This window comes from Micromesistius poutassou, assembly GCF_964030765.1.
Source record: "Micromesistius poutassou genome assembly, chromosome: 11".
In the NCBI taxonomy this organism is placed as follows: domain Eukaryota; kingdom Metazoa; phylum Chordata; class Actinopteri; order Gadiformes; family Gadidae; genus Micromesistius; species Micromesistius poutassou.
In genome coordinates, this window is record NC_140281.1 from 2,843,251 (window position 1) to 2,867,239 (window position 23,989).

The following is a 23,989-nucleotide window of genomic DNA, read 5'->3' on the forward strand; positions in this document are numbered from 1 at the left end:
GCAGGGCCTACTGGGCTGATCTTCACTATAGCTGTCCGGTCGGTATCTCAAAAGGTGCGTGATTTTGCTTTAGATTAATTGAATTACCGGTATAAAATAATTATACCTGTAAACAGGTTTGGCTCAATGCCACAGATTGTGCTCAGCAAATTGTGAATGTGCTGATAGACAGGTGCAGCTCAATGTGATTTCAGAAGTAAATCAAATTTGTTCTGCAACTTGTTTGGTTGAAGTGTAATCAAGTAATGTAATTCCAGATGAGTGTGGAGGTGGAGCGGAAGTTTGTGTGTGACGCCGGGATCGGGAAACGGCTGGAAGAAATTGGAGGTTTGTTATTGATGATCGAGCTTACATTATTATAGGCTCTGTGCTCATTAATGTTCACGATGAGCCCATAATGAAACTGTAAATCAACATTATTTTTAAGTATATTGTATGGTAAAAAAAAAAATAGCATAAAATAGTCCCAATGGTTGTGATCAATGTGTGTCTATCTCTCTCTCCATCTTCTCGTATCCCAGCTGTGTGTCTTGGTCAACGTGAATTCCACGATCAGTACTTTGACACCCCTGATTTTGAGCTGACTTTGAGGGACACGTGGCTCCGTAAACGTAAAGACACCTGGGAGCTGAAGTGTCCCACAGCAGTCGGCAAGACGGAGGAGACGAGTGGAGAAGGACTGGAGGAGGCCTCCCTCTGTTCACACTACAAGGAGATCACCAGCCTCCCTGAGATTCAATCCAGAGTCAAAGAGGTCCTAAAGCACTGTGCTGGTGGCAGTGTAAACGTGGATCCACTACCTGGTTCTTTGGTTACGGTCGGACAGGTAAGCCATGAAGAACAAGGTGGAGTCTGCGACCCTTGGCCAGGGGAGATGAACCTGCGGTGCTTCGCAGAGTTCACCACGGCCCGGCGGTCGTTCGCCTTGCAGGAGGAGGGTGTGCAGATAGATTTGGATCAGGCGGACTTTGGCTACACCGTAGGGGAGATAGAAGTGCTGGTGCAGGAGGGACAGGAGGTAGGATCTGCTCTGGAGAAGATCGAGTGTGCAGCAAGGAGGCTGGGTGAGGAGCAGCAGACAACCTTTCTGACTTTAGTTTTGAGTGTTCAACATGTCTGTTTCAGATACAACTTTATTGTCATTGTGCAGAGTACAGTGTGTAGTGTAAATTACAGTGACAACGAAATGTAATCGGAGATCTAAATAGAAGTGCAAAAGAGCAATTAAGGTGCAGTTTGAATGAATTGTCATATGGTGCAATACAGCAGCAAAAGTAGAGTGACCTAGTGAGGTATGAGCAGCATAAGATGTTTATAATGGATAAGAGCAGCATAGATGGACAGTATGTATGACAGCAGTATGTATGTACAACTAGACTCAACATCTACTCCTTTGACTTGACCATTACCAATGTACTAAATATGTGTATTTTTTTACAGGTTTGACCAGGAATTTGCGAGTCGGAGGAAAAATGGATGTTTACCTCCAAAGATTTTGCCCAGAGCATTACGCAAAGCTACAAAGGGCACATATACTTTGATAAATGTTTTTTTTTATTAAAGTTCATACATTTTAGGAATTATATGTAAACTGTACACATGTTTAACTAGTTCTTAATTTACTTGTATGTCTGTCTTAATTAAAATATAATTCTGTAAATTAAAACAAATCTATTTTTATCTAAATAATATTTAAAAAATGTAAATAAAACGTATGTCATAGATGGAGAAAAGTCTTAATATGTCACACCACTGAGTTGACTGAATTGGTCAAATAAAGGCTGGCAATATTTATAATTTGTACATTTCAAACAATGCACATGAAAGTCACGTTATGTATACAGTCCCTACTCATAGAAATCTGGGAAATACATTAAAATATATTGAATGTGTGACATCCACAAAACCTTGAGGTACATGGAGTTGGTTTAGACTTGATTTATTGTCACTAGCAGCAGTGAACTTATTTTACAGAGCTGTCAAAATACAATAAACCTTATGCTGGAGGTGGCAGTTTGGTGTGTGCTTACACAACATAAATCTTAATAGACCACATTCAGAGCCTTCTCACTAGTACAATCTTCTTTGCAGCCTTTGAGAACGTATCCGTTTGTAACCCCAAAAATATTTAAACGCTATGCCTCTTAACTTTAAACAATATACAAATTCATAATAAGTAACTGACTTTGATTTGTTTATTAATTTGGAATAACTAAGCTAATTAGACCTCAGATCACTACGCCCTGCGTCATCACCCCATGTCTCAAACGCGGTTCGTGGTCTGGAGGTGCTGATAGGGGCCTTGATGATCTAATCATCTTCTGAGTTATCTTCTGAGCTTATGTGACCGCCACATGCTGACGGCCAGCGGCCCTTGCCAGAGACACGCTGTTCTGGACGTCGAGGGGAACAACACACACACAGAGGTCAGGGTCCTGATGCTGACGTGACGTCAGAGCAGTGACGTAGAGCGGAACACACACAGAGACAGGGTCCTGATGCTGACGTCAGAGCGGGGAAAACACACAGCCAGGTCAGTCCTGACGATGACGTCAGAGCAGGACGTTGTCAGTTTCGCGCAGCGCGACGTGGTGGTCACGTGACCCCTCCGCAGCGCGACGTGTTGGTCACGTGACCCCTCTGCAGCTCGACGTGGTGGTCACGTGACTCCTCCGCTCGCGCAGGTTCTCCGCTACTTTGTAAACAACATGGCGGCCCGCGGTCCTGCTGAGGAGTTAGCGCCCAGGAGAAACACGTCGAGATAAGGTTTAATAACGACACACAAGTTCAGCTGGTTTTATTACTACTGAGCGGACCTGACGTCCGTATCACAGAGAAGAGGTTTGACTGACAGCTGTCAATCAGCCGAGCCTGGACGTCACACGGTAAGGTGGTGGGGTCGGGGTGAGTGTTGGCTAATCGGAGTTCTGCACTCAAAATACAGCATTTTAATAACATTAAAACGTTAAAAGTCAGCCTACATCGGCAGATGCTGTTGTGATGTTCGCCTGATTCACGCTCCGCTGCGAGGACGAAGTATGTGTGTCTCTGGGTCCATCAGATAAGATGTTTACCCAGTGACTGGTTAGTGGAGATAACACCCAAAGTTGAGGGTTTAAACCACCGGGGTCCTCCTATCGCCTCACGTTGTTCTACAAACCCCGTGTACTTAATACTGGTCCTCATCCTGTCCTTCACCACTCCCCACCCCGTCCTGGCCCTGTCCAGGCTCCCCTCGGTCTATGGGCTCTCAGTCCAGTTCTGGGATGTCTGGAGGCAGGGGGTCGTCCAGCAGTAACCCGTCAGATCAACCGGAAGAGGAGGAGAACCCATCCAACCAGGACGAGAACCCATCCAACCAGGGCAGCAGGGGGTCGTCGTCCAGCAGTCACCCGTCAGATCAGCCCGAGGACGAGAACCCACCCACCCAGGACGAGAACCCATCCACCCAGGGCCGGGGACGCAGGACGGCGGACAGGCAGACCACCTCCGAGGAGGACGTCGACCTAGCAGAAGTGCTGGCTTACCTACTGAGGAGGTGGGGAGGAGTCGGCTCGCTATTACGGTTCACGTCGCCCGTAGAGGAAACGCGAGACAGGATAGCCACTAACACTCAGAGCTTTGTGCTTACTTTAATGAGGTTCTATTGATTCTAACCTTTGTTTAACCTGGTAAAGTCTAGAGTTTGGTTTTAAAACCTCTTTTAAAAGAGAGACCTGGCCGAAAGCAACGTAACACACCAGGCGATGAGGTCACAGCAAAGAACAAGAATAAACATACATACAGTCTGCTGGATGAGTTAAAGGTCCCATGACATGCCACTAGGTGTGGTGTGATTAGCCGTTACAAGCCGTTTTGAAAATCTGTCTGTTATGTTCACAGGGTAGGCTGGTAGACTGATCTATCCAGCACACATCTAGGTGGACACGCCCACCTGTGATGTCATAACAGACAGATGGTGTGAGTGTGATGATGTTAATCACACCACACCTGGTGGCATGTCATGGGACCTTTAAGAGTTTGGTCCAGAGGCGTTGACCCATACCTTGGAGCTTCATTTATTCAGGCGTGATACGGGCTGAGCCAGATTCCTCCCTGTGCTAGGGGCCAGGTGAGGCTGGTCCATGGCAGCGGGGCCACAGGCCTCCAGCTGGTCCAGTCCTACTCAGACTCCGACGAGGACAGCGATGGAGCCTGGGAGGGCCGGCTGGGAGACCGCTACAACCCGCCAGGTGAGGACTCCTTCTCTGGCTGAATTACTGCCACCGCTATGGTCAAATAATATACCACCGGTCTCTGTCTCTCTCTGCCTCTCTGTCTCTCTCTCCATTTCTCTCTCATCATCTCTCTCTCTCTCTTTCTCTCACTGTCTCTCTCGCTGTCTCTTTCTCGCTGTCTCTTTCTCGCTCTCACTCTCACTCTCTCGTTCTCTCTCTCTCTCTCTCTCTCTCTCTCTCTCTCTCTCTCTCTCTCTCTCTCTCTCTCTGAGTATCATTAATTGTGACTCCTGTTTCATGTCCCTTTCTAAGTGGACGTCCGTCCAGACACGCAGGAGTTGGACCGGAGTGAGATCCGGACTCAGATCATGTTGGCCACCGCCTCCACCGGCATGAAGAGCAGACAGAGCTTCACCAACATGCTCACAGAGGCAAGAGAGCAGAGATGATGGATGTGTATATATCTTTATCAAATATATGTATATATCTCTTTCATATGATATATATATATATATATATATACACTACCGTCTACAGACTACTGTCTGTATTTTTGGAAATGTCCTTAGTTTTTCATGGAAAAAAATTTAATTGTCTTGGTGACCCCAAACTTTTGAACTGTAGTGTATTATATATGTGTGTGTGTGTGTAGGCCTGGGCAATAAATCAATACATTTGTGTCGTGATAGACTTTTGATCAATATCAATATAAAACATGTTCAATGTATATCGATAAGAGACTGGACCACTGAATCTAGCAGCTGGGTTTGTTACACAAACACCGTTCCATACTTATTTACAATATTTGAGTGTTTTTCATTGTTGTATCGACATTGGAGTATTTATCAATGAAGAACAGTGGAAGGTCATATTAAGTGTTAAACAGAAGTGTTTAAGTCCAGCATGGTAATTCCTAGTCTTTTTAGGTCATTAGAATTATCAATAGTCATCGATATCGATCAATACGATCATGTTATATCATGATATGTCTTTCTGCCATATCGCCCAGGCCTATGTGTGTGTATGCATGTTTGTTTGTATATATGAATGTGTGTGTATATATATGTATATGTATGTGTATATGTATAAATATGTATATGTGTGTGTATATATATATATATATATATATATATATGAATGAATATCAGTGGCGATTTCTCTAAGACTGCAAGGGAAGCTCAGCTTCCCCTAAAATTTCCAAAATTAAATGGTCAAATATATACTGTTGTGTTAACATTTCATTTACTAAAAATGTGTTAAAACATGTCCATCTCGAAGACGAGTTTGTTCAGAATCAGCTGCTTATCGCAATGTCCTTCTCATTCATTCCCGTAGCGTCACATTGCATTTGCCTGTTGAAGCTCAGCGTCCACTTCAATGGGGCTGCATAGAACAGTTTTTTTTTGTGTGTCGAAAGTCGACGGTCATTGGATATAATGCTGCGATTATGTCCCTCCCACAGACGCTCAGTGTCTCTGGGGATGAATGGAGGAGTGGGCTGGCCTGGCCTGAGTGACAGCGATTTTGAACTGTAAAACGTCGCAGGAGCTCTCTTTAGTCCTCAGTCCCATCGTGGATTTTGCAAGCGTGTCGAAAGACAAACTGCAACCAATTTCTTTATATTTGATTGGCGAAAATGCGTACAATTGCTGAAAAGTGTACGAAACGTACAATTTTCATTGTACGTTTCGTACACTTTTCACCCAATTCCTTGTTTCAGTTTAACATTATTCCCACATTTCCTTGTTCAAGTTTAATATCGTTTTGGTAGTTGGCCGTCACTTTGATTCAGGGAGCCTGAGGTCTGAACTTCAAGTCCTGTATTCAGATCAGGACTTGCAGGGTGACAGGGGAAAGCTGTGTGTTTTCTTGGTGTTCCTTAAAGACATGGAGTTGGACAGTGCAATGCCTCAGCTTTACAAACTGTTCTCATTAGTGGCAATGTATATTATATATAGATATAATATACATGTTTGTGATACATGTGCGTATTATATAAATATGATTTATATGTGTGTTAAATGTCTGTGTCTGTGTTTGTTTGTCTCTCAGCGGGAACAAGGCCGGTGTAAAGGCTCCAGTTTTTCCCATGGAGAGTGCAGTCGAATACGCTCACAGTGAGTATGTTCAAACAACCTCCGCTTCCCCAACCCGACAGATAATCACTGTTAGTGTCACGGTCCAGTGTGTACGATAGTACAGTAGCATTGAGCGGTGAGTAGTTTAACAGTAGTATAACAGTAGTATAATGGTATAACACCACGGTGTGTGGTTCGATTCATATACAACATTGCTCATTATACAACCCCTACACAACAATGGTACTAATGACTATCACAGACACGTCCTAGCCATGGGGATATATAAATAACACGCCCCCCTCATCCTAGAACTCTTAGCCCAAAACACTTTTTTTATTGAACATAAAACATGTTCACGCTGTTTGTCCGTTCTGGGCTACAGTAGAAACATGGCGGTGCAACATGGCTGCCCCCATGGAATAGGACCCCTCCCCTATAAACGTCTCAAACTAAGGTCCCGAAAACACAACCATTCTTGTTTTCATGGGATTATAAACAAATTAAAACATACTTATGAATATTATATTCCATTTCTGCCAATCGGTTCCACTAGGTGCCACTCAATGCTACATCCTTCACCTTTAACACATGGACCAGATTTAGAATTCATTTCTAATTCCGACGAAGCAAAATGATTTTTTTTTTGGGGGATTTAGGATGCATTTCTGTCTTTGCGTTAGAGTTCAAAGAATAGTCTCCTGATTGATTTGGCTAAAGCTTAAGCATCGCAACTCTCGTTCCTTTAGATTCTTGCCAAACTACGTTTCCCACAAGGACACCTACCACCAGAAAGCCTTCTGCGGTCTCTACAGCAGCGATGGTGGCATGTTCCTCTCTGCCTGCCAAGGTAAGAACTCAATCCTTTCTACTCTTACTTCTTTCATCAGATGCTTACATAGAAAATAACCAATCAGCAGGAGTCGAATGATGCGGCCCTGATGAGGACAGAGGAATCACAAGATATCTACAGGAATAAAGAGATTAACCTTCATGTACCGTTGCTTCTGGAGTGTGTGTATGTGTGTGTATGTATGTATATATATATATATATATAGGTGCGCGTCAAAGTAAACTAAGCACAGCCTTTAATGTAATTGGCTACATCTTGAGCATCTAATAGGAGAAAGGCATTTTATTTTATGATCAAAGTAAATTCAATGGCAAGCCGGCTACGTTTTCATCCCAGAACACAGTGCCATGTTCTTCAGTAGGCTGTAAATCAAATGGAATCGCTGCACTCTGCATTATGTCTACACACCAGCCAGATCAAATGAGCCCCTTTCACCTCTGAAGTTCCAACGAAGACACACAGCTCTGAGCGTATGGTGCCTATGCCTGCTCCAAAGGATAATTGGTGGTTTGTACAGTGTGCAAAGTGTCAATTAAAGTGGCCCACAGCACCAGCACTATTCAAGAAGATTAGGAAGACAACAACATGCATTTAACTGGATGATAGAGTGTGAGGAAAAAGGAAGAGAAGCAAACATCCTCTTGTATCGAGCTAATGAGCAGCATGTTGTATGAGGAGGCACTCTGTGCTGCCCTCGCTAGTTTGAAGTCCACCAACTGTACGAGCCAGGTGATGATCCCGTGAGGTGTTCCTCTGCTGTGTGTCCCCTCCCAGACCAGAACATCCGCCTGTACGACACCACCAGGCGGCGCTTCAACCTACTGCGCACGGTGAAGGCCCGGGACGTGGGCTGGAGCGTGCTGGACGTGTGCTTCACCCCCGACGCCCAGAACATCCTCTACTCCAGCTGGTCCGACTACAGTAAGACCCCCCTCAGCCTCCTGCCCTCCTCAGCCTCCTGCCCTCCTCAGCCTCCCCTCAGCCTCCTGCCCCCCTCAGCCTCCCCTCAGCCTCCTGCCCTCCTCAGCCTCCCCTCAGCCTCCTGCCCTCCCCTCAGCCTCCCCTCAGCCTCCTGCCCTCCCCTCAGCCTCCCCTCAGCCTCCCCTCAGCCTCCCTTCAGCCTCCCCTCAGCCTCCCCTCAGCCTCCTGCCCCCCTCAGCCTCCTGCCCCCCTCAGCCTCCTGCCCTCCCCTCAGCCTCCCTTCAGTCTCCCCTCAGCCTCCCTTCAGCCTCCCTTCAGCCTCCCTTCAGCCTCCCTTCAGCCTCCCCTCAGCCTCCCCTCAGCCTCCTGCCCCCCTCAGCCTCCTGCCCCCCTCAGCCTCCTGCCCTCCCCTCAGCCTCCCTTCAGTCTCCCCTCAGCCTCCCCTCAGCCTCCCCTCAGCCTCCTGCCCCCCTCAGCCTCCTGCCCTCCTCAGCCTCCCCTCAGCCTCCCTTCAGCCTCCTGCCCCCCTCAGCCTCCTGCCCTCCTCAGCCTCCCCTCAGCCTCCTGCCCTCCTCAGCCTCCCCTCAGCCTCCTGCTCTCCCTCAGTGTTTGATAACCGACCCAGGGTGATCGCCAAGACGATATCAGTCGAGGGAACCGGTCTGTCACCCAAATATCATAACATGTGTACTTTACGTTTGTACATTTTAATAACGCAGAAGACATTTGTAGTTTGTAATGTATTATGTTCCATTTGATGATAAACATGTCCCCCCCCCCCCCCCCCACCCAGTTCACGTGTGCAGCGTGGACGGAGACAGCGAGTGCCACACAGCGCTGGACCTCAGGTGAGTGCTGACCTCTGTCTTGGCCAGGACTCTCCTGGTTAAATAAAGGTTATCAAAAAGAACTCCTGGTGACCCCTAGACCCCCTGTAGAGCCACCACCCAGCATCAGAACCCCACCCGACCTCACCCCCACTTGTGTGTGTGTGTGTGTGTGTGTGTGTGTGTGTGTGTGTGTGTGTGTGTGTGTGTGTGTGTGTGTGTGTGTGTGTGTGTGTGTGTGTGTGTGTGTGTGTGTGTGTGTTCTGCAGTCCGGACGAGCGGAGGTTCTGCGTGTTCTCCCTGGCCGCATCGACGGACGGCAAAGAGATCTTAGGAGGGTGAGTATAATCAGTCATGGATCAACCGATGTGTACTTATAATGAGGATGTGGTTTGGAACACCGTCCGGCCCTGAACCAGACTAATCCGTCAGCTTAGCTTCTTTCATGTTCAGCACTATTTCCATCAGACCTGGGTCCGGGCCAATCACATTTATCTGAAATGGGGCGGGTTTAAGACCATGCCCAACGAGGCATCTTCACAAACAACCAAGATGGCTGCCGCTGACGATGAGGCTACGTCATAGCAACAGAGGTGGACAATATGTGTAGAGTTGAGGTGGTGACTGGGATGGAAATGAGGGATGGGGAGACGGGCCGAATGCAGTTTCAGAGGCTCAGCCCACCCTCCGACACATGGCCGCTGTGCTCCGTCCACAGGGCCAACGACGGCTGTCTGTACGTGTTCGATCGGGAGCAGAACAAGAGAACGCTCAAGGTTTGTCATCAAAGGTCCACACACACACACACACACACACACACACACACACACACACACACACACACACACACACACACACACACAGCATGTGGGAAACATTTAAACGTGCATCTCCAGTGACCCCCCCCCCCCCCTCCTCCTCCAGATTGATGCCCACGAGGACGATGTGAACGCGGTGGCGTTCGCCGACAGCTCCTCCCAGCTGCTGTTCTCGGGCAGCGACGACGCGCTGTGCAAGGTGTGGGACAGACGGACGCTGAGGGAGGACCGGCCGCAGCCCGTAGGACAGCTGGCTGGACACCGCGACGGAGTCACCTTCATCGACAGCAAGGTGAGGAGGAGGAGGAATAGGGGAGGAGGAGGAGGTGGGAGGACGGGGAGGAGGAGTGGGGGAGGAGGAGGAGGTGGGAGGACGGGGAGGAGGAGTGGGGGAGGAGGAGGAGGTGGGAGGACGGGGAGGAGGAGTGGGGGAGGAGGAGGAGGTGGGAGGACGGGGAGGAGGAGGAATAGGGGAGGAGGAGTGGGGGAGGAGGAGGAGGAGGAGGTGGGAGGACGGGGAGGAGGATGAATAGGGGAGGGGGAGGACGGGGAGGAGGAGGGCCTCTGGTGTCGTAGACAATGTGTCTCACCTCCAGCTGAGAGCTGCCCTTCATCCCTCGAGAGCTGGAGCCCTGGAGAACGTTAGAATATCTGGAAGGCTGGGGTTCTGGTAGTGATGGCGAGATGAAGCTTCATAACACCTTGAAGCCTTCCAGCCAAATGTGTTGAAAAGCGGTTCATTTCTCGAGGCTTTGGATGCTCACTAGGGACACCTAGTGGTGAGTAAAATACAATAAAAATAAAAGTCTACTTTTGGTCTGAAGACTGAACACTGAATGGTCTCCCATCCTAACACAGACCTCTCCCAGTGCTGCTTAGCTAAAGTACCAGTGGGCAGTCATACCCATGATTATGCAGATTATGCAGAACTTACTATAAGATTATGCAGATTAAAAAATTAATGTAGATATCAAGAATGGAAAATGGAACAATTATTTTTTTATACAGATTTATTTTTTTGTATAGAAAGAGACAGAGAGGAAGGTATGGGAGACAGAGGGGAGGACATGCAGCAAATGACTACGGGTAGGATCCGAACCCGGGTCGCTGCGTTCAGGACTGTGCCTACATGGTACACGCTTTAACCCGGTGCGCCACCGGGGCACCGCAAAATAGAAGGATTCTGCCATCGATTTTGGTGTAGGCCCTATCAAACTCAGGTAGGCTACTTTCAAGCCTTTTAGATACCTCTTAGAAACATACTAAATTGAAGTTGTGATTTTGTAACACAGAAACGTTTTGGTCCGTGAACCAGACTCTGAGTCGAGAGGGTCGACTCGCGTTGGTCCTAAAGAAAGCTTCAAACGTCACACTCATAAACCAAGTCTTCATTTGTCATTAGTCACGTGGTTTTTATGGGAACGACACAAGCTTCGACACAAGCTTCATTTGGAACTCCCCCTTTTGCTCGATACGTGCTCCAAAGCGTCGCTTCATATTGGCCATCACTAGGTTCTGGAGGTCGTCGCAAAGTGTTGTTGATGTCATTCTCCTGTTATCAAGAGGCCCTGAAGCCTGGGCTGTGGAGTTGAACGGTGCGGTACTGTCTCTCTGAACTGTACTGTCTCTCTGAACTGTACTTTCTCTCTGAACGGTACTGTCTCTCTGAACGGTGGGGTCCTGTCTCTCTGAACGCTACTGTCTCTCTGAATGGTGGAGTCCTGTCTCTCTGAACGGTACTGTCTCTCTGAACGGTACTGTCTCTCTGAATGGTGGAGTCCTGTCTCTCTGAACGGTACTGTCTCTCTGAGCGGTGGGGTCCTGTCTCTCTGAACGGTCCTGTCTCTCTGAACGGTGCTGTCTCTCTGAACGGTACTGTCTCTCTGAGCGGTGGGGTCCTGTCTCTCTGAACGGTACTGTCTCTCTGAACGGTACTGTCTCTCTGAACGGTACTGTCTCTCTGAACGGTCCTGTCTCTCTGAACGGTGGGGTCCTGTCTCTCTGAACGGTGGGGTCCTGTCTCTCTGAACGGTGGGGTACTGTCTCTCTGAACGGTGGGGTCCTGTCTCTCTGAACGGTGCTGTCTCTCTGAACGGTGGGGTCCTGTCTCTCTGAACGGTACTGTCTCTCTGAACGGTGGGGTCCTGTCTCTCTGAACGGTACTGTCTCTCTGAACGGTGGGGTCCTGTCTCTCTGAATGGTACTGTCTCTCTGAACGGTGGGGTCCTGTCTCTCTGAACGGTACTGTCTCTCTGAACGGTACTGTCTCTCTGAATGGTACTGTCTCTCTGAACGGAGGGGTCCTGTCTCTCTGAATGGTACTGTCTCTCTGAACGGTGGGGTCCTGTCTCTCTGAACGGTACTGTCTCTCTGTGGGCAGGGCGACGCTCGCTACCTGATCAGCAACTCCAAGGACCAGTCCATCAAGCTGTGGGACGTCAGAAAGTTCTCGCCCAAGGAGGGACTGGCCGCCTCGCGCCTGGCCGTCACCCAGCAGAACTGGGACTACCGCTGGCAGCAGGTCCCCCAGAGAGGTGAGCACCCAGACCAGTGCAGCCCTGTCACTACCAGTGCAGCCCTGTCACTACCAGTACAGCCCTGTCTCCATGCTGTCACTACCAGTACAGGTACCACTGCCAGTACAGCCCTGATGGTAGCCCTGTGTGTTTCTAACAGTGATGGGTTTAATGGTATACAGTAATGGTATATTGGTTTAGTGGTAAACAGTGATGGTTTAATGGTAAACAGTGATGGGTTTGATGGTAACCAGTGATGGTTTGATGGTAACCAGTGATGGTTTGCTGGTCTCTCCCTCCTGCAGCGCTGAAGAGACACAAGCTGACGGGCGACACCTCGGTGATGACGTACCGCGGTCACGGCGTTCTGCACACGCTGATCCGCTGCCGCTTCTCCCCGGAGTTCACCACCGGCCACCGCTACATCTACACGGGCTGCTCCACCGGCAAGATCATCGGTGGGTCACACCTCTACCTCCACCTCTACCCACCCTCCTCTACCTTCATCTCCACCCGCCTTCTCCAACTCCACCTCCACCTCTACCTTTACCTCCACCTCCAATCAAACACATCGAACGTCCTGAACATATGATCCGTCTGTCGATTTCGTAAAGGTCCACAGTTCCCTCTATTCTGTGAGCGTTATCTTGTGGAGTCCTGACCCAATGTCCCCTTTATCCTACGCTCCGATCGCTTCTCCTCGTCCGCCGCTGTCGACAGCACTGAAGTCCTGCTGCTAGTCTGATGTCCCGTCTCCTCTTTGGTCTTCATGTGGACATTAATAACTGTGTGTGTGTGTGTGTGTGTTTGTCTCGTGTGTATGTGTGTGTGTGTGTGTGTGTGTGTGTGTGTGTGTGTAGTGTACGACGTGCTGACCGGTGCTGTGGTGGCCCGGCTCTGTGGTCACGACGCGTGTGTGAGGGATGTGAGCTGGCACCCGTACCAGGACAGCATCGTGAGCAGCTCGGTGAGTGGAACCCCCCCCCCCCCCCCCCTGCTGACTGAGACACAGCCCTCCCCACTCAGACCTCTGTGGGGAACCTCCACAGAGCCCCACCGGGAGCTGAACACGGATCTGTTATTATAATAGACCTCTGAAGAATAAGTCCCGCCTCCGAGGCTCCGGTTCCCTCGGTCAAATGTCTATGGGAAATAACATGTGGTTTTTGAATGATCGTACATAACAAACTCTGTAGGTGGAGAAGAAGTAAAAGCTGCGTCATGTGCGTCAAAGTGCCGTTAAAGTAGTAAACGATTATAAATTATTATAATTATATTATAATTATTATAAAGCTATTTTAATTTTAATACCGACAATCCAAAAAGCCAGTCGGAACTAGATGGAAAATGTGTGTAGTTCAAAACGTGACGCAGCTTTTACTTCTTTGCCACCTACAGAGTTTGCTATGTACGATCATTCAAAAACCCATTTTATTTCCCATAGACATTTGACCTAGGGAACTGGGAGCCTCGGAGGCGGGACTTATTCTTCAGAGGTCTATGAACACCGACGTCTACCGAGGTTCAAGACCACTGGACACCGTTTGGTTCAAAACCCAAAATTGGTTCATGAATAAACGTTCAGAAATATTAGAAATGTTTCTTCAAACGCCTTCTGATTCAGTGATGAAGTATAGACGTTAATCACAGTTCCAGTCTGGAGGGGCTTAACAGGCAGTGTATTTATGACGCCCCTCTAGCTCTAGCCCCCCAGAGGCAGAGAGGAGACTCTTAATTAACGAGGAAGAGATCCTGAGGAGGAGCTGGTTCAGAGGGCACCGGGTGCATCGTTCATGTTCCCTGTGGCTCACTCTGCTTTGTGTTCCCCGTGTCTCACTCTGCTTTGTGTTCCCCGTGTCTGACTCTGCTTCATGTTCTGTGTTTCACTCCTGTGTCTCACTCTGCTTTGTGTTCCCCATGTCTCACTCCTCTTAATGTTCCGTGTCTCACTCTGCTTCATGTTGTGTTTTACTCCTGTGTCTCACTCTGCGTTGTGTTCCCCATGTCTCACTCCTCTTAATGTGCCGTGTCTCATCCTTTTTAATGTTCCCCGTGTCTCACTCTGCTTCATGTTCCCCTCTTCTCACTCCTCTTAATGTTCCCCGTGTCTCACCCTTTTTAATGTTCCTTGTGTCTCACTCTGCTTCATGTTCTCTGTGTCTCACTCCCGCATCTTACTCTGCTCCATGTTCCCCGTGTCTCACTCCAGTGTCTCACTCCTCTTAACGTTCCCTGTAGCCGTTTCTCAATTTGCGTACTCGTGTACTTGCGTTCTCGGTAAACGTCATCAGTTGTGGCCCAAGCACTGTTCCAATTCCAAGTACGCGAGTACGCGAGTACTTCCGTAAAACCCGGAAGTGTTCTCGATGCGTTCTCGATGAGGCCGTTCTACCGAGGATGCATCGGAGGTGACTCGTGTGGACTTGGGACCGTTAAATATCCCAGAATGCATCATCGAGTCCGCTGCTGTTCCAATTGCAGGTGCGTACTCGCGTTCTCGGAAGTCCGGACTTGCCAAGTACGTACTTCCAAGTCCGCGAGAACGTAGTCTGCGTACTTGGTATTGAGAAACGGCTAGGGTCTCACTCCCGTGTCTTACTCTGCTCCATGTTCCCCGTGTCTCACTCCAGTGTCTCACTCCTCTTAACGTTCCCTGTGTCTCACCCTTTTTAATGTTCCCCTTCCACTCCGCTTCCTGTTGTGTTCCAGTGGGACGGAGCCGTCCGCATGTGGGAGCACAGGCAGACCCACCCTCTGGAGGAGCACCGCGACCAGGAGTGACCGGACCCCCAGGGTCAGGGGGGGGAGGAGGAGGAGGAGGAGGAGACAGGAGGAGGAGGAGGAGGAGCCTCATCAGAGGAGGCGGCGGCGGCCCCAGAAGGGAAGTGGGCTGAACAGAGGGAGAGACACTGAGCTCACACACGCACCGAGACTTTTTATGTTTTCGTTCCCATTGCTGGTTCGTGAGTTCCTCTGGAGGATCTCAAAGCATGATTTGAGGTGTGGGGTTAAGAAGGGGGTGTTAGCGTTATGCCTCTTAGGGAAACCCCCACCTCCTCGTTTGACCCAAGGGTGGGGCACCTTTTGACCGGTCTGCCGCTCCCTCTCATGGTGAAACAGGCCAAAGCGTTCTAATTTGGTGTAAAGTCATGAACGTCGGTGCGTTCTCGACGCTAGAGCCTTGACGAGTAGTGGAATAAGCTTTTCTTAATCAGTCCTTTTTGCTGGTTTATGGTTTTAAAACATAAATAACCGATTCTCCTTATTATCGTTAGGTGGACATTTATTGTGAAGTCATTTTTGGCAAATCTAGCAAAGCGATGACGACGATGATTCCGTTGAAATAATGTAAGATATTTTAGTGTGGAAGTTAGACGTAGTTAGATGGTATTATTTGGTGCTGATTATTTGGAGCAGTATTAACGATCTTAATAGTAAACGTTGGTCACCGTGGTAACGTTGTACAAGGGGACGGCAGCGTCAGCGACCTTGAGTCCGACCTCAGGTCAACGATGACATCACACAAGTCCAGCTGGGCCATGACCTCACACGCGGATCTGCCTTTGAGGTGTAAAGGGCGTAGGAAGGTCACTTCCTTTATAGGTCCATGGTCTCTGCTAGTGCTGTTCAAACAGACTGGTCTGCTCCCAGTCACTCACCAATCCAGCTCTCTGCTAGACCTGTTCAAACGGACTGGTCTGCTCCCAGTCGCTCACCAGTCCAGCTCTCTGCTAGACCTGTTCAAACGGACTGGTCCGCTCCCAGTCACTCACCAGTCCAGCTCTCTGCTAGACCTGTTCAAACGGACTGGTCCGCTCCCAGTCAGTCACCAGTCCAGCTCACACTGTCTCCAGGCAATGGCTGGTCTGACACCTTCTGATATAGTTACTGACAATACCTTAATAGCCCCGACCCTTGTGTGTATTTATATATTTATACACACACTCACACGCTTTCAGCAGAAGAGCATAATGGTGGCACGACCAGTGGTTGGGAAATTAAAACAACTAACAGTGACCCAAGGCAACAAAAAAATATTTAATTCTTGAAACATAATTGTTTATATCCAATTGCCCCTCATAAAGACCCCTCGACAGACATGAAGGTGGAAAGGAAAACCATGTCTTACCGTTAAAGAGTCGAAGCAAGACCTCACAAGTTCCCCACCTCATTCTGATCCATATTAACTTCAGTAGTTGTTAATTCGCAGGTTCACGTCATGTTAATCTCATTGGCTTGGGAGAGGAATGCTTTACTGCACCGACAGTTGCCAATTATTATCAGAATTATTCTTAATTGTTATCCTTTCATAAAGCTCAGTCTTTGAATAAAAAAACTCTGGCAATAAGAATATATATTTATGTGTAGCATATATCATATCTATCTTGTCTTGCATTACATACTGCATTACATATGACTTTCTATATTACAGTACATGCACTACTGAACCATTGGCTGTCATACATGTATCCTTTGGTTGTAACACATGTATGTGTCACATAAACATTGGCCGTAATACATGCATGTGTTACTGATCCTTTGGCTGAGTGACATGGACATACTTCTGAACCAAAGCTTCCTCTAAGGAATGAGAGGGCTATTTATAGGAGGGCTATAGAGAGATGGGGTGTTATTTTACCAAGCATGTGCTGTGGTTCAGGGTGCCCGGGTGAGTCGACAGAAACAGGCGGGGCCTGGGCAGTCACCCACTAGTTCACAAGGAGAAACCCCCCCTGTGGAAGCTGAACAACAAGGTCCCACTCACGATGAAGACCGTTTCTTCACCGAATGACGGCTTCTGGCCGGATATCGACTTGGGTAAATTATACAAAGTGGCCTCAGAAGTGGCCCTGCCCGCTCGGCTCCTGGTGAGGGTGTTGAACGCCGGCCTGGTGTTCTTGACCAACCTCCTGGCGGCGGTGGTGGGCAGCAGCCCAGCGAGTCACTTCCACCTGCCGCTCAACGCGCTGGTTCTGTTCGGGCCACTGCTGAGCCTCTGGGCGTCCAGCTACAGCATCTTCGCCAACAGGAACCACTTCCTCTACAGGTGAGAAGCTTGTCCAATAGAAAATATCAGCTTTCGAAAAGAGGTCCACTGTTGTGAACCACTATTTTGTAAATGCGTCTAATTAAAATGTATCTAGACCCAAACTTGAAATAAGGATTATTTAACACTTAACACACATTTTACACACACAGTGCCATAATAGGGTAACTACCCCCCAGGCCATGCAAGTATAACGTCCTGTCTGCTTAATGCTATTATATAAACTCTACACACTGTGTACCTACTCCTGCACACTTAAACAGGCTGGAAATGAACTATCCCCTCATTGTGACCAGTCATGCAGCTGTTGATATGAACAACCTCTGACCCGTTTGGCAGGAAGTTCCTAGTGTCGGCGTGGGGGTGGACCTTCTGCGTGGCCGGCTCCTTTGTCGTCGTCCTCTCCTTCTCGGCGCGGCGCTCCGCCCTCCTGTCCCTGCGCCACCTCTCGCGGCTCGCCCTCACCGGGCTGCTCTGGTGGGGCACCGGGCGTCTGGTGGGCCTGATGGAGGACGCCGCTGGGACCTGCTTCCAGCCCGTGGCGGCGGCGGCGGCAGCGGCGACAGCATCGGCGGTGGGCGGGGAGAGCGACCTCGCCGGACAGCCCCTGCTGCTGCTGCAGGAGGCCCAGAGCAAGGCGTCCTGCCTCCGGGCGGGCCAGGTGTGGCGCGGCTACGAGGTGTCCCAGGACACGCTCACTCTCTGCCTGTGCTGCCTGCTGCTGGTGGCGGAGATGTCCGCGTTTGGCCCCCATGTCCTCAGGGGGGAGGGTCCAACGGGACCCACCACTGGAGCTCCACTCAGGATCCTCTTCCTCCTCTGTGTGTTCCTGTTGACCCTCTGGCTGTTCCTGCTGCTGTGTCTGCTCGCCTACTTCCCACAGTTCCCTGCCCAGCAGCTAGGAGGCGCTATAGCCTATCTGGGCTGGAGGGGCCTTTACCAGGGTTGGTATCGCCTCAAACCCAGCTGGCTCTGTCCCGGTCCGCCAGGTGTTGGACTGGACTGATAAACATAAGTCAGACAAATCTCAAGTTTATAATTATATATACGAATAGTGCTTTGAGAAACCAATAACTTCTGGCATCAGAAAGGCCATCCATACTGAGACTGAGGCCTCCTGCCCTGAGCAGCGGTCCAGGAGCAGCTGGAGATCGGCGGACACACCGCTGGTTTTACTGGTTTGATGTGTGTCAACACACGGTGGAAACCAGTAGAAGTTCTGCTTGTTGAGATGGTCCGTTTCTTGTTGTTTGGATCTGCTGGTGAATGGACCTACATAGTCCGCTTAAGAAATACCTTTTTGAGAAGGCTTGAGATGCAAATACTACTTTTCTTCACAGTCTGCTTTCCTGGAAGGTTCAGACACAAGGAGTTCTAATATATTTGATTATTATAATATTTTATCACTGGAGAGGCCGAGTCTGCCTTCATCTTGTACATGAAACTCATCTCAGTTTTGGGGAATGTTTGCTTTTAACATTAAAAAAGTCTTTGATGTCTGCTCCAGTGATGTTCATCAGTTTTTCTTGTGTGGGTTGTGGGGTAGAGACGGGACGATTGTGTGTTCAGTTATTTTCTGTGACCTACTCCCTGAAGTCTATCTACTGGTACAAAAACATTCTGCACTCACAAGCTCATTTTAGTCATTATTGGTCAGAAAAAAATTGAGACAGGACTTTTTGAGAAACACAAAAAGCTGACGCTTTAAGGCAGTTTTATTTAGTAATTTGAAGAACCAAAAGATAGGATATAGCCACAGAGGAGGCTAAACTGAAAACGTAAGTGACAGAATGAGAGTGATGTTTCATGGTAACTGGATGACACTGAACACTGAATGTATCCAGAGGAATACAACCAGCTGGTGTTTGTGTCTTCAGCAGAGGGAAGGCCTGAGTAGATGAGAGCCTCAGTAGATGAGAGCCTTGGACCCCCCCTTAGGCTTCATGATCTTGTCGTAGTTCTTGCTGATGATGTCGAACAGCACCGCCTGCAGGACAGAGAGACAGATAAGAGTCCAACCGGCCTCTTGCTGGGCCTCGTCAGCTTAGACAATAGGGATATGGACAGACTGATAAAGATATGAGGGAGAGTCAGAACAAAGGTCAGACTGTTCCTCTAATAATCGTCTATTAAGATCGCTCATCCAACACAGGAAGACCGCGGCCTCAGAGAGGAAACCCAACCATTCAGGACAAGACACAGCGCTGATCAAACCCAGCCTCCGCCCCTCTTAAGACGGCCCTCCTTCCAGACACCAGCCCTTCTCAAACAGCTGTGATGCCACAAATGTATATTTAGTATAGTATATAGAGTATATTTTGGGAAGTCTTGGGTTTGATTCAGGAGACGGGACGGACATCCGGTCTTCCAATCATTATTTCAGTGTTGCACAACACAACCTGCTCTGTTTGACTTCACTAATGAGTCACAAACAGACTTTGATGCCATTGGATTGTCCAAAATAGGTGCAGTCTTACACGACCAGATGCTATTAAGACGAGTGGCCTTACGTAGGTGTTGCGGATCTCCAAGACCACGAGGCGCAGCTCGCTGTATTGGTACTGGTCGAGTTCGTGGACCAGCTGCCTGTAATCTCCCTGTGAGGATCAGGAAGGAGAGCCCAGTCAACATCAGTGTGGCCAGGAAATAATCAAATAAGAAACGATAAGCTTGCTCCTGTGATAAGAACCCTTTCTAGGATATAGAATAAGGACCAAAGCGAAATCCTTCCCCCGAAACCGGGAGGGTTTGATTTGAAGAGGTGTGATGAGGGTCAGGGTTAGAGCAATAACATGGTCTTCTTGTACAGGAGATGGGTTACTGTTCAGGAGCTCTGTCTGTACTGACCACGTGGGGCTGTTTAGAGGCCTTGGCCACCGCGTCGCCTCTCTCACTGTAGTACCTGCAGAACGGAACAGAGGATCACATCAACCCTCCAGCAGCCCTCCATGAGCATCGTCTGATAAATCAAGCGTGACAGAATGGTATGAGCAGAGCCTCACTTTGAGATCTGGGTCTGGAAGGCCTCTATCTTGGTGCGTGTGTTGGTCAGCTGCTCAAACACCTTCTCCTGTGGGGTGTGGAGAGAAACCATAAGAGAGACCAGCCTCCACAAAGGACCTACAACATAACCCAACATAACGGACCGATGTGACCATCCACGATCACCAGTCACTAACCTGGATTGCCACACCAAAGTTGTTGCCATCTTCAATTTTAGGAATCTGCAGCTGCATCCACATGGAGACCTGGCAGGGGGAGAGAAACACAACATCAGACCCTCAGCCGGCCCAGGGAACCACCACTACAGCTCACACATCCTGGGGTCTTATGGCGGGCATCCACCTCAAGGAAGGAGACAGAAAGTAGCTGACCATGGAGAGATCCTCCTCAGAGGGTGAGTGAGTGAGTCAGAGTGAGTGAGTGAGTGAATTCTAGCTGACCGTGGTGAGATCCTCCTTCAGAGGGTGAGTGAGTGAGTGAGTTCTAGTGAGTCAGTGAGTGAGCGAGTGAGTGAGTCAGACCGTGGTGAGTTTCTCCCTCAGAGGGTGGGAGAATTAGTGAGTGAGTGAGTCAGAGTGAGTGAGTGAATCTGACCGTGTTGAGTTTCTCCTTCAGAGGGTGGGTGAGTGAGTGAGTCAGAGTGAGTGAATCTGACCGTGTTGAGTTTCTCCTTGAGCGCGTTGAGCTGGGGCTTCACCTCCCTCAGAGCTCGCTCTACGTGCTCGTTGCAGCAGATGGGGCCGCACGGCGGGCCTGGAGGAACACAACGCAACACTCAGTAACAACACAACACAACACAACACCACACAACACAACGATCAATAGCAACACAACACTCAGTAACGACGCAAGCTCCTCTGTGGAGGCAGATGGTTTTAGAGGAGACCTTCTTCCTCCTCCTTGTCCTCTTTGTCGCCCTCGTCTTTCTTCCCGGCGGCCGCCTCCTTCTGTTAGGAGACGAAGACGGAAGCTCGTCATCCACCTCGTGAACATGATGTTTGATTGACCCTTGTCACATGATCCCAGGTGTGTTAAGGTGAAGACATGATTGACAGGGCGACTCACTTCCTCCTTCTTCTTGCGCTTGGCTTCCTCCTTGACGGGGTCAGGGACCGGGATGTCCAGTGGGGCCCGGACCAGGTCCGGTCTGCTGAGGCAGGTCTGGGGACCACAACAAACATCTCTTATCAACCAATCTGAATCCACCAACCGGATGTGGGGGGGGGGGGGAGGGAGGGGGGGGGGGGGTTGAAGGTTCTGTGGTGAGATACCTTCAGCAGCTCGTCCATCTCGGCCATGGACTGGGGGAATTGTTTGGAGAGCAGTGCTTCTGCCTAGTTATAAAACGATGTGATGATCATAATGAGAAATAATTGTTATTCATCAAATGTTGTATTATACACATTTAAAAAATGTATTGTTTGTGCCGTGTTTACCTCTTTGGTGAGTGACTGGCAGAAGTCGTCGACCTAGACAATTGTATGCATTATTACACGTTTTTACTTTTGTTCATTTTGGCAAATAGTTGACGACTGATAGAAGAGGTTCTGCTGAATTAAGAGCTTCTACTGCTGGACATGTAGAGTTCACGGAGATTCGGAACAAAGCTAACATTACACAAAGGCTATGTTGGTGTGTTTCAGCTGTCTGTTCTATGCTACTGTGAGGTTAACTCGATCTAGATGTTGATCTGAACACACTCTGACTGGCGGACAGTGGAGGGATGGGGTCTGACCTCCCAGAGCGGTGGAGGGATGAGGTGAGGTGGGATGAGGCTACACGACGCGACCAACCTTTATTCAATAGGCGTCTTTTGACAAAAGCAAGGCATGTATGTTGCATATATGACCCATATCCCCCTCCAGAGTGATCAGAGTGATGCAGTGAAGGTAGCTGGAGCCTGAGGACGAGTGGGTTTCGTTTCCTCCCTCGTGCTCTTCACCTCCTCCGCCAACTTTCCTCTCCTAAACCTCACATCATCTTTAGGTGATACTAGTACAGAGCAGCGATCAACATCAACCTCGTCGATGAGGACCACCTGTAGGAGACCAGGAACTCTCACCAGAACCACTCATCGCAGCAGGACTCGGACCCGGGGGACCCTCCTCTCTCTTACCTGTTTCTTAGACTCGGGGTTCATCTCCATAGAGCTCATGGTTGCAGAACACTTTAACGAGGTTCTCCGACAGGGTTTAAGAGTGAGAGGACGAAAAGTCTGCGTTAGTGTCTTCAACCACACGGAAAACACCGAACAATTGCTGACGAACTATCGTTCAAAACGAAAACGAAAGTCTCCAGCGAGCCGAGGTTCGCCCGCGGGTTAGGAGGAGACAGGGGCATTGTGGGACTTGTAGTTCAACGGGAGGTTAGGAGGAGAGATGGGCATTGTGTGACTTGTAGTTCATCAGGTCAAGAGGAGATAGGGGCATTGTGGGACTTGTAGTTCGTCAGGAGGAGAGAGGGGCATTGTGTGACTTGTAGTCTCCTCCTAACCAGGAGGTTAGGAGGAGAGAGGGGCATTACTTCCTGCCGTAGTGTTGGTACGCGGCCCAGTGTCCTGCTTCCTGCCGTCGTGTTGGAACGCGGCCAAGAGTGCGCCGGATGTCGGCATATTTTGATTTTGATTATTATTATTATTTATTTTTTGGATGTAGGCATAGATACATATCCTGTCAGTATATATATAGCTATGGGATGTAGGCCTGCGATGAGCGCATGCGTACTAGGGCGGCGAAGCACACTCCAACCTGACGGCCGTCCTTGATGACGTCACGCCGACGCGACAAGTCGTGGTGCCAGCAGGCCCCATGGGTGCTAGCCATGGGTGCCAAACGCTGCGATTTATGATCGCAATAATATTCCATTATTATTAGTTGAACTGCCTGTTCACTGTCTTTAGTCCGGGGTGGTAGTGTTTATTAATATCATTAAAGGCGTTAAGGGTTAACTTATGACACTTATTTGGCCTGCTGTAGTTCCCCATCCAGTTACTGATAGTATACTGTTTATAAACAGCCGGTGAATATGATCATAGAGCATAGTACTATTTCCCACAGAGCAGGGTGGCAAGGGTGGAGACTCGGAGGTCAGCTTTAAATAATCCTTTATATAGTCCTGTGGATGCAGGATGCTGGGGAAAGGATCAGACACTTAGGAACTGCAGTTCAAAGATGCCCCCACTAGATGGTATTACTGCTGCTAGAATAGATAAACTATTAAAATATAGATATCAGGGGTTCACACAGTTCAGTGTCACTGAAAGCTAACTCAATCATTAGCAGCCCCTCTCTGCAATTATTGTAAATAACTTCACTGAATCAATCACATTGATTCAGGGTCCCACAGGATAAAATGCATGAATAAAGATACACAGAGGAAGATAATCACCCAAAGATCTGTGGAATCGGATTCCAAACAAACACCCTTGTGTCCTTTGTTGTCATCACATGACCAACATTGATTAATAATTGTATAAAGACAGAGAGGGCGACACAGGAGGGACACGCATGTTAGCATCTGGCCGGGAGCCAATATCCACCAGGCCGGATACTCAAAGTCCAGTGAACCTCTGGCGGTCCACGAGGTCCAGTCCTGACCGGTTCATGGTTAGCATGTTTATACCACTGACTAGGCCAGTGGTCTGTGTATTAGTTATTGGCTGTATTTGCTTTATTGATATTATATCAAGAGGTCATAAACGATGACGGCT

The 23,989-nt window shown here is 48.9% G+C and overlaps 4 protein-coding genes across 5 annotated transcripts; 3 read left to right on the top strand and 1 right to left on the bottom strand.

The window, feature by feature from the left end:
- The first annotated feature begins 6 nt into the window (after positions 1-6).
- On the top strand, positions 7-1,954 carry thtpa (thiamine triphosphatase). Of its 2 annotated transcripts, XM_084475041.1 has the most exons (4): positions 7-54; positions 258-327; positions 522-1,064; positions 1,441-1,954. In XM_084475041.1, the coding sequence occupies exons 2-4, from the start codon at positions 258-260 to the stop codon at positions 1,539-1,541; spliced, it is 714 nt and encodes a 237-aa protein (XP_084331167.1). In that variant the 5' UTR covers positions 7-54; the 3' UTR covers positions 1,542-1,954. The 2 variants fall into 2 exon arrangements, with proteins under 2 accessions (XP_084331167.1, XP_084331166.1); XM_084475040.1 differs by lacking the exon at positions 1,441-1,954 and having other exon boundaries at positions 522-1,417.
- Positions 1,955-2,688: 734 nt separating this feature from the next.
- On the top strand, positions 2,689-16,581 carry dcaf11 (ddb1 and cul4 associated factor 11). Its single transcript, XM_084475027.1, has 15 exons — positions 2,689-2,885; positions 3,229-3,538; positions 4,105-4,232; positions 4,530-4,648; positions 6,270-6,334; positions 7,045-7,145; positions 7,923-8,069; positions 8,863-8,917; positions 9,166-9,234; positions 9,615-9,672; positions 9,821-10,006; positions 12,095-12,248; positions 12,536-12,688; positions 13,091-13,197; positions 14,940-16,581. Exons 2-15 carry the CDS (start codon positions 3,243-3,245, stop codon positions 15,009-15,011), a joined length of 1,710 nt encoding a protein of 569 aa, XP_084331153.1. The 5' UTR covers positions 2,689-2,885; positions 3,229-3,242; the 3' UTR covers positions 15,012-16,581.
- Positions 16,582-16,703: 122 nt separating this feature from the next.
- Positions 16,704-18,778, top strand: fitm1 (fat storage inducing transmembrane protein 1). The gene is made up of 2 exons (XM_084475034.1): positions 16,704-17,277; positions 17,617-18,778. The coding sequence occupies exons 1-2, from the start codon at positions 16,997-16,999 to the stop codon at positions 18,281-18,283; spliced, it is 948 nt and encodes a 315-aa protein (XP_084331160.1). The 5' UTR covers positions 16,704-16,996; the 3' UTR covers positions 18,284-18,778.
- A 175-nt stretch (positions 18,779-18,953) lies between these two features.
- Positions 18,954-22,593, bottom strand: psme1 (proteasome activator subunit 1). Its single transcript, XM_084475039.1, has 11 exons — positions 22,397-22,593; positions 21,717-21,749; positions 21,552-21,614; positions 21,346-21,441; positions 21,167-21,227; positions 20,936-21,033; positions 20,457-20,525; positions 20,280-20,347; positions 20,125-20,179; positions 19,788-19,874; positions 18,954-19,264 (listed from the first exon to the last, which is right to left on the bottom strand). The coding sequence occupies exons 1-11, from the start codon at positions 22,433-22,435 to the stop codon at positions 19,184-19,186; spliced, it is 750 nt and encodes a 249-aa protein (XP_084331165.1). The 5' UTR covers positions 22,436-22,593; the 3' UTR covers positions 18,954-19,183.
- Between the last annotated feature and the right edge of the window lie 1,396 nt (positions 22,594-23,989).

What these genes read in the sequence shown, in the direction of transcription:
- thtpa (XM_084475040.1), top strand. Translation starts at nt 258, where the DNA reads ATGAGTGTGGAGGTGGAGCGGAAGTTTGTGTGTGACGCCGGGATCGGG. An exon ending in ACGGCTGGAAGAAATTGGAG is followed by an intron (nt 328 to 521) that starts GTTTGTTATTGA and finishes CTCGTATCCCAG; the next exon opens with CTGTGTGTCTTGGTCAACGT.
- dcaf11 (XM_084475027.1), top strand. Translation starts at nt 3,243, where the DNA reads ATGGGCTCTCAGTCCAGTTCTGGGATGTCTGGAGGCAGGGGGTCGTCC. An exon ending in CTCCAGCTGGTCCGACTACA is followed by an intron (nt 8,070 to 8,862) that starts GTAAGACCCCCC and finishes CCCCCCACCCAG; the next exon opens with TTCACGTGTGCAGCGTGGAC. An exon ending in GGCAAAGAGATCTTAGGAGG is followed by an intron (nt 9,235 to 9,614) that starts GTGAGTATAATC and finishes CTCCGTCCACAG; the next exon opens with GGCCAACGACGGCTGTCTGT.
- fitm1 (XM_084475034.1), top strand. Translation starts at nt 16,997, where the DNA reads ATGAAGACCGTTTCTTCACCGAATGACGGCTTCTGGCCGGATATCGAC. An exon ending in AGGAACCACTTCCTCTACAG is followed by an intron (nt 17,278 to 17,616) that starts GTGAGAAGCTTG and finishes CCCGTTTGGCAG; the next exon opens with GAAGTTCCTAGTGTCGGCGT.
- psme1 (XM_084475039.1), bottom strand. Translation starts at nt 22,435, where the DNA reads ATGAGCTCTATGGAGATGAACCCCGAGTCTAAGAAACAG. An exon ending in AGCGCAAGAAGAAGGAGGAA is followed by an intron (nt 21,228 to 21,345) that starts GTGAGTCGCCCT and finishes GTCTCCTAACAG; the next exon opens with AAGGAGGCGGCCGCCGGGAA. An exon ending in GGACAAGGAGGAGGAAGAAG is followed by an intron (nt 21,034 to 21,166) that starts GTCTCCTCTAAA and finishes GTGTTCCTCCAG; the next exon opens with GCCCGCCGTGCGGCCCCATC.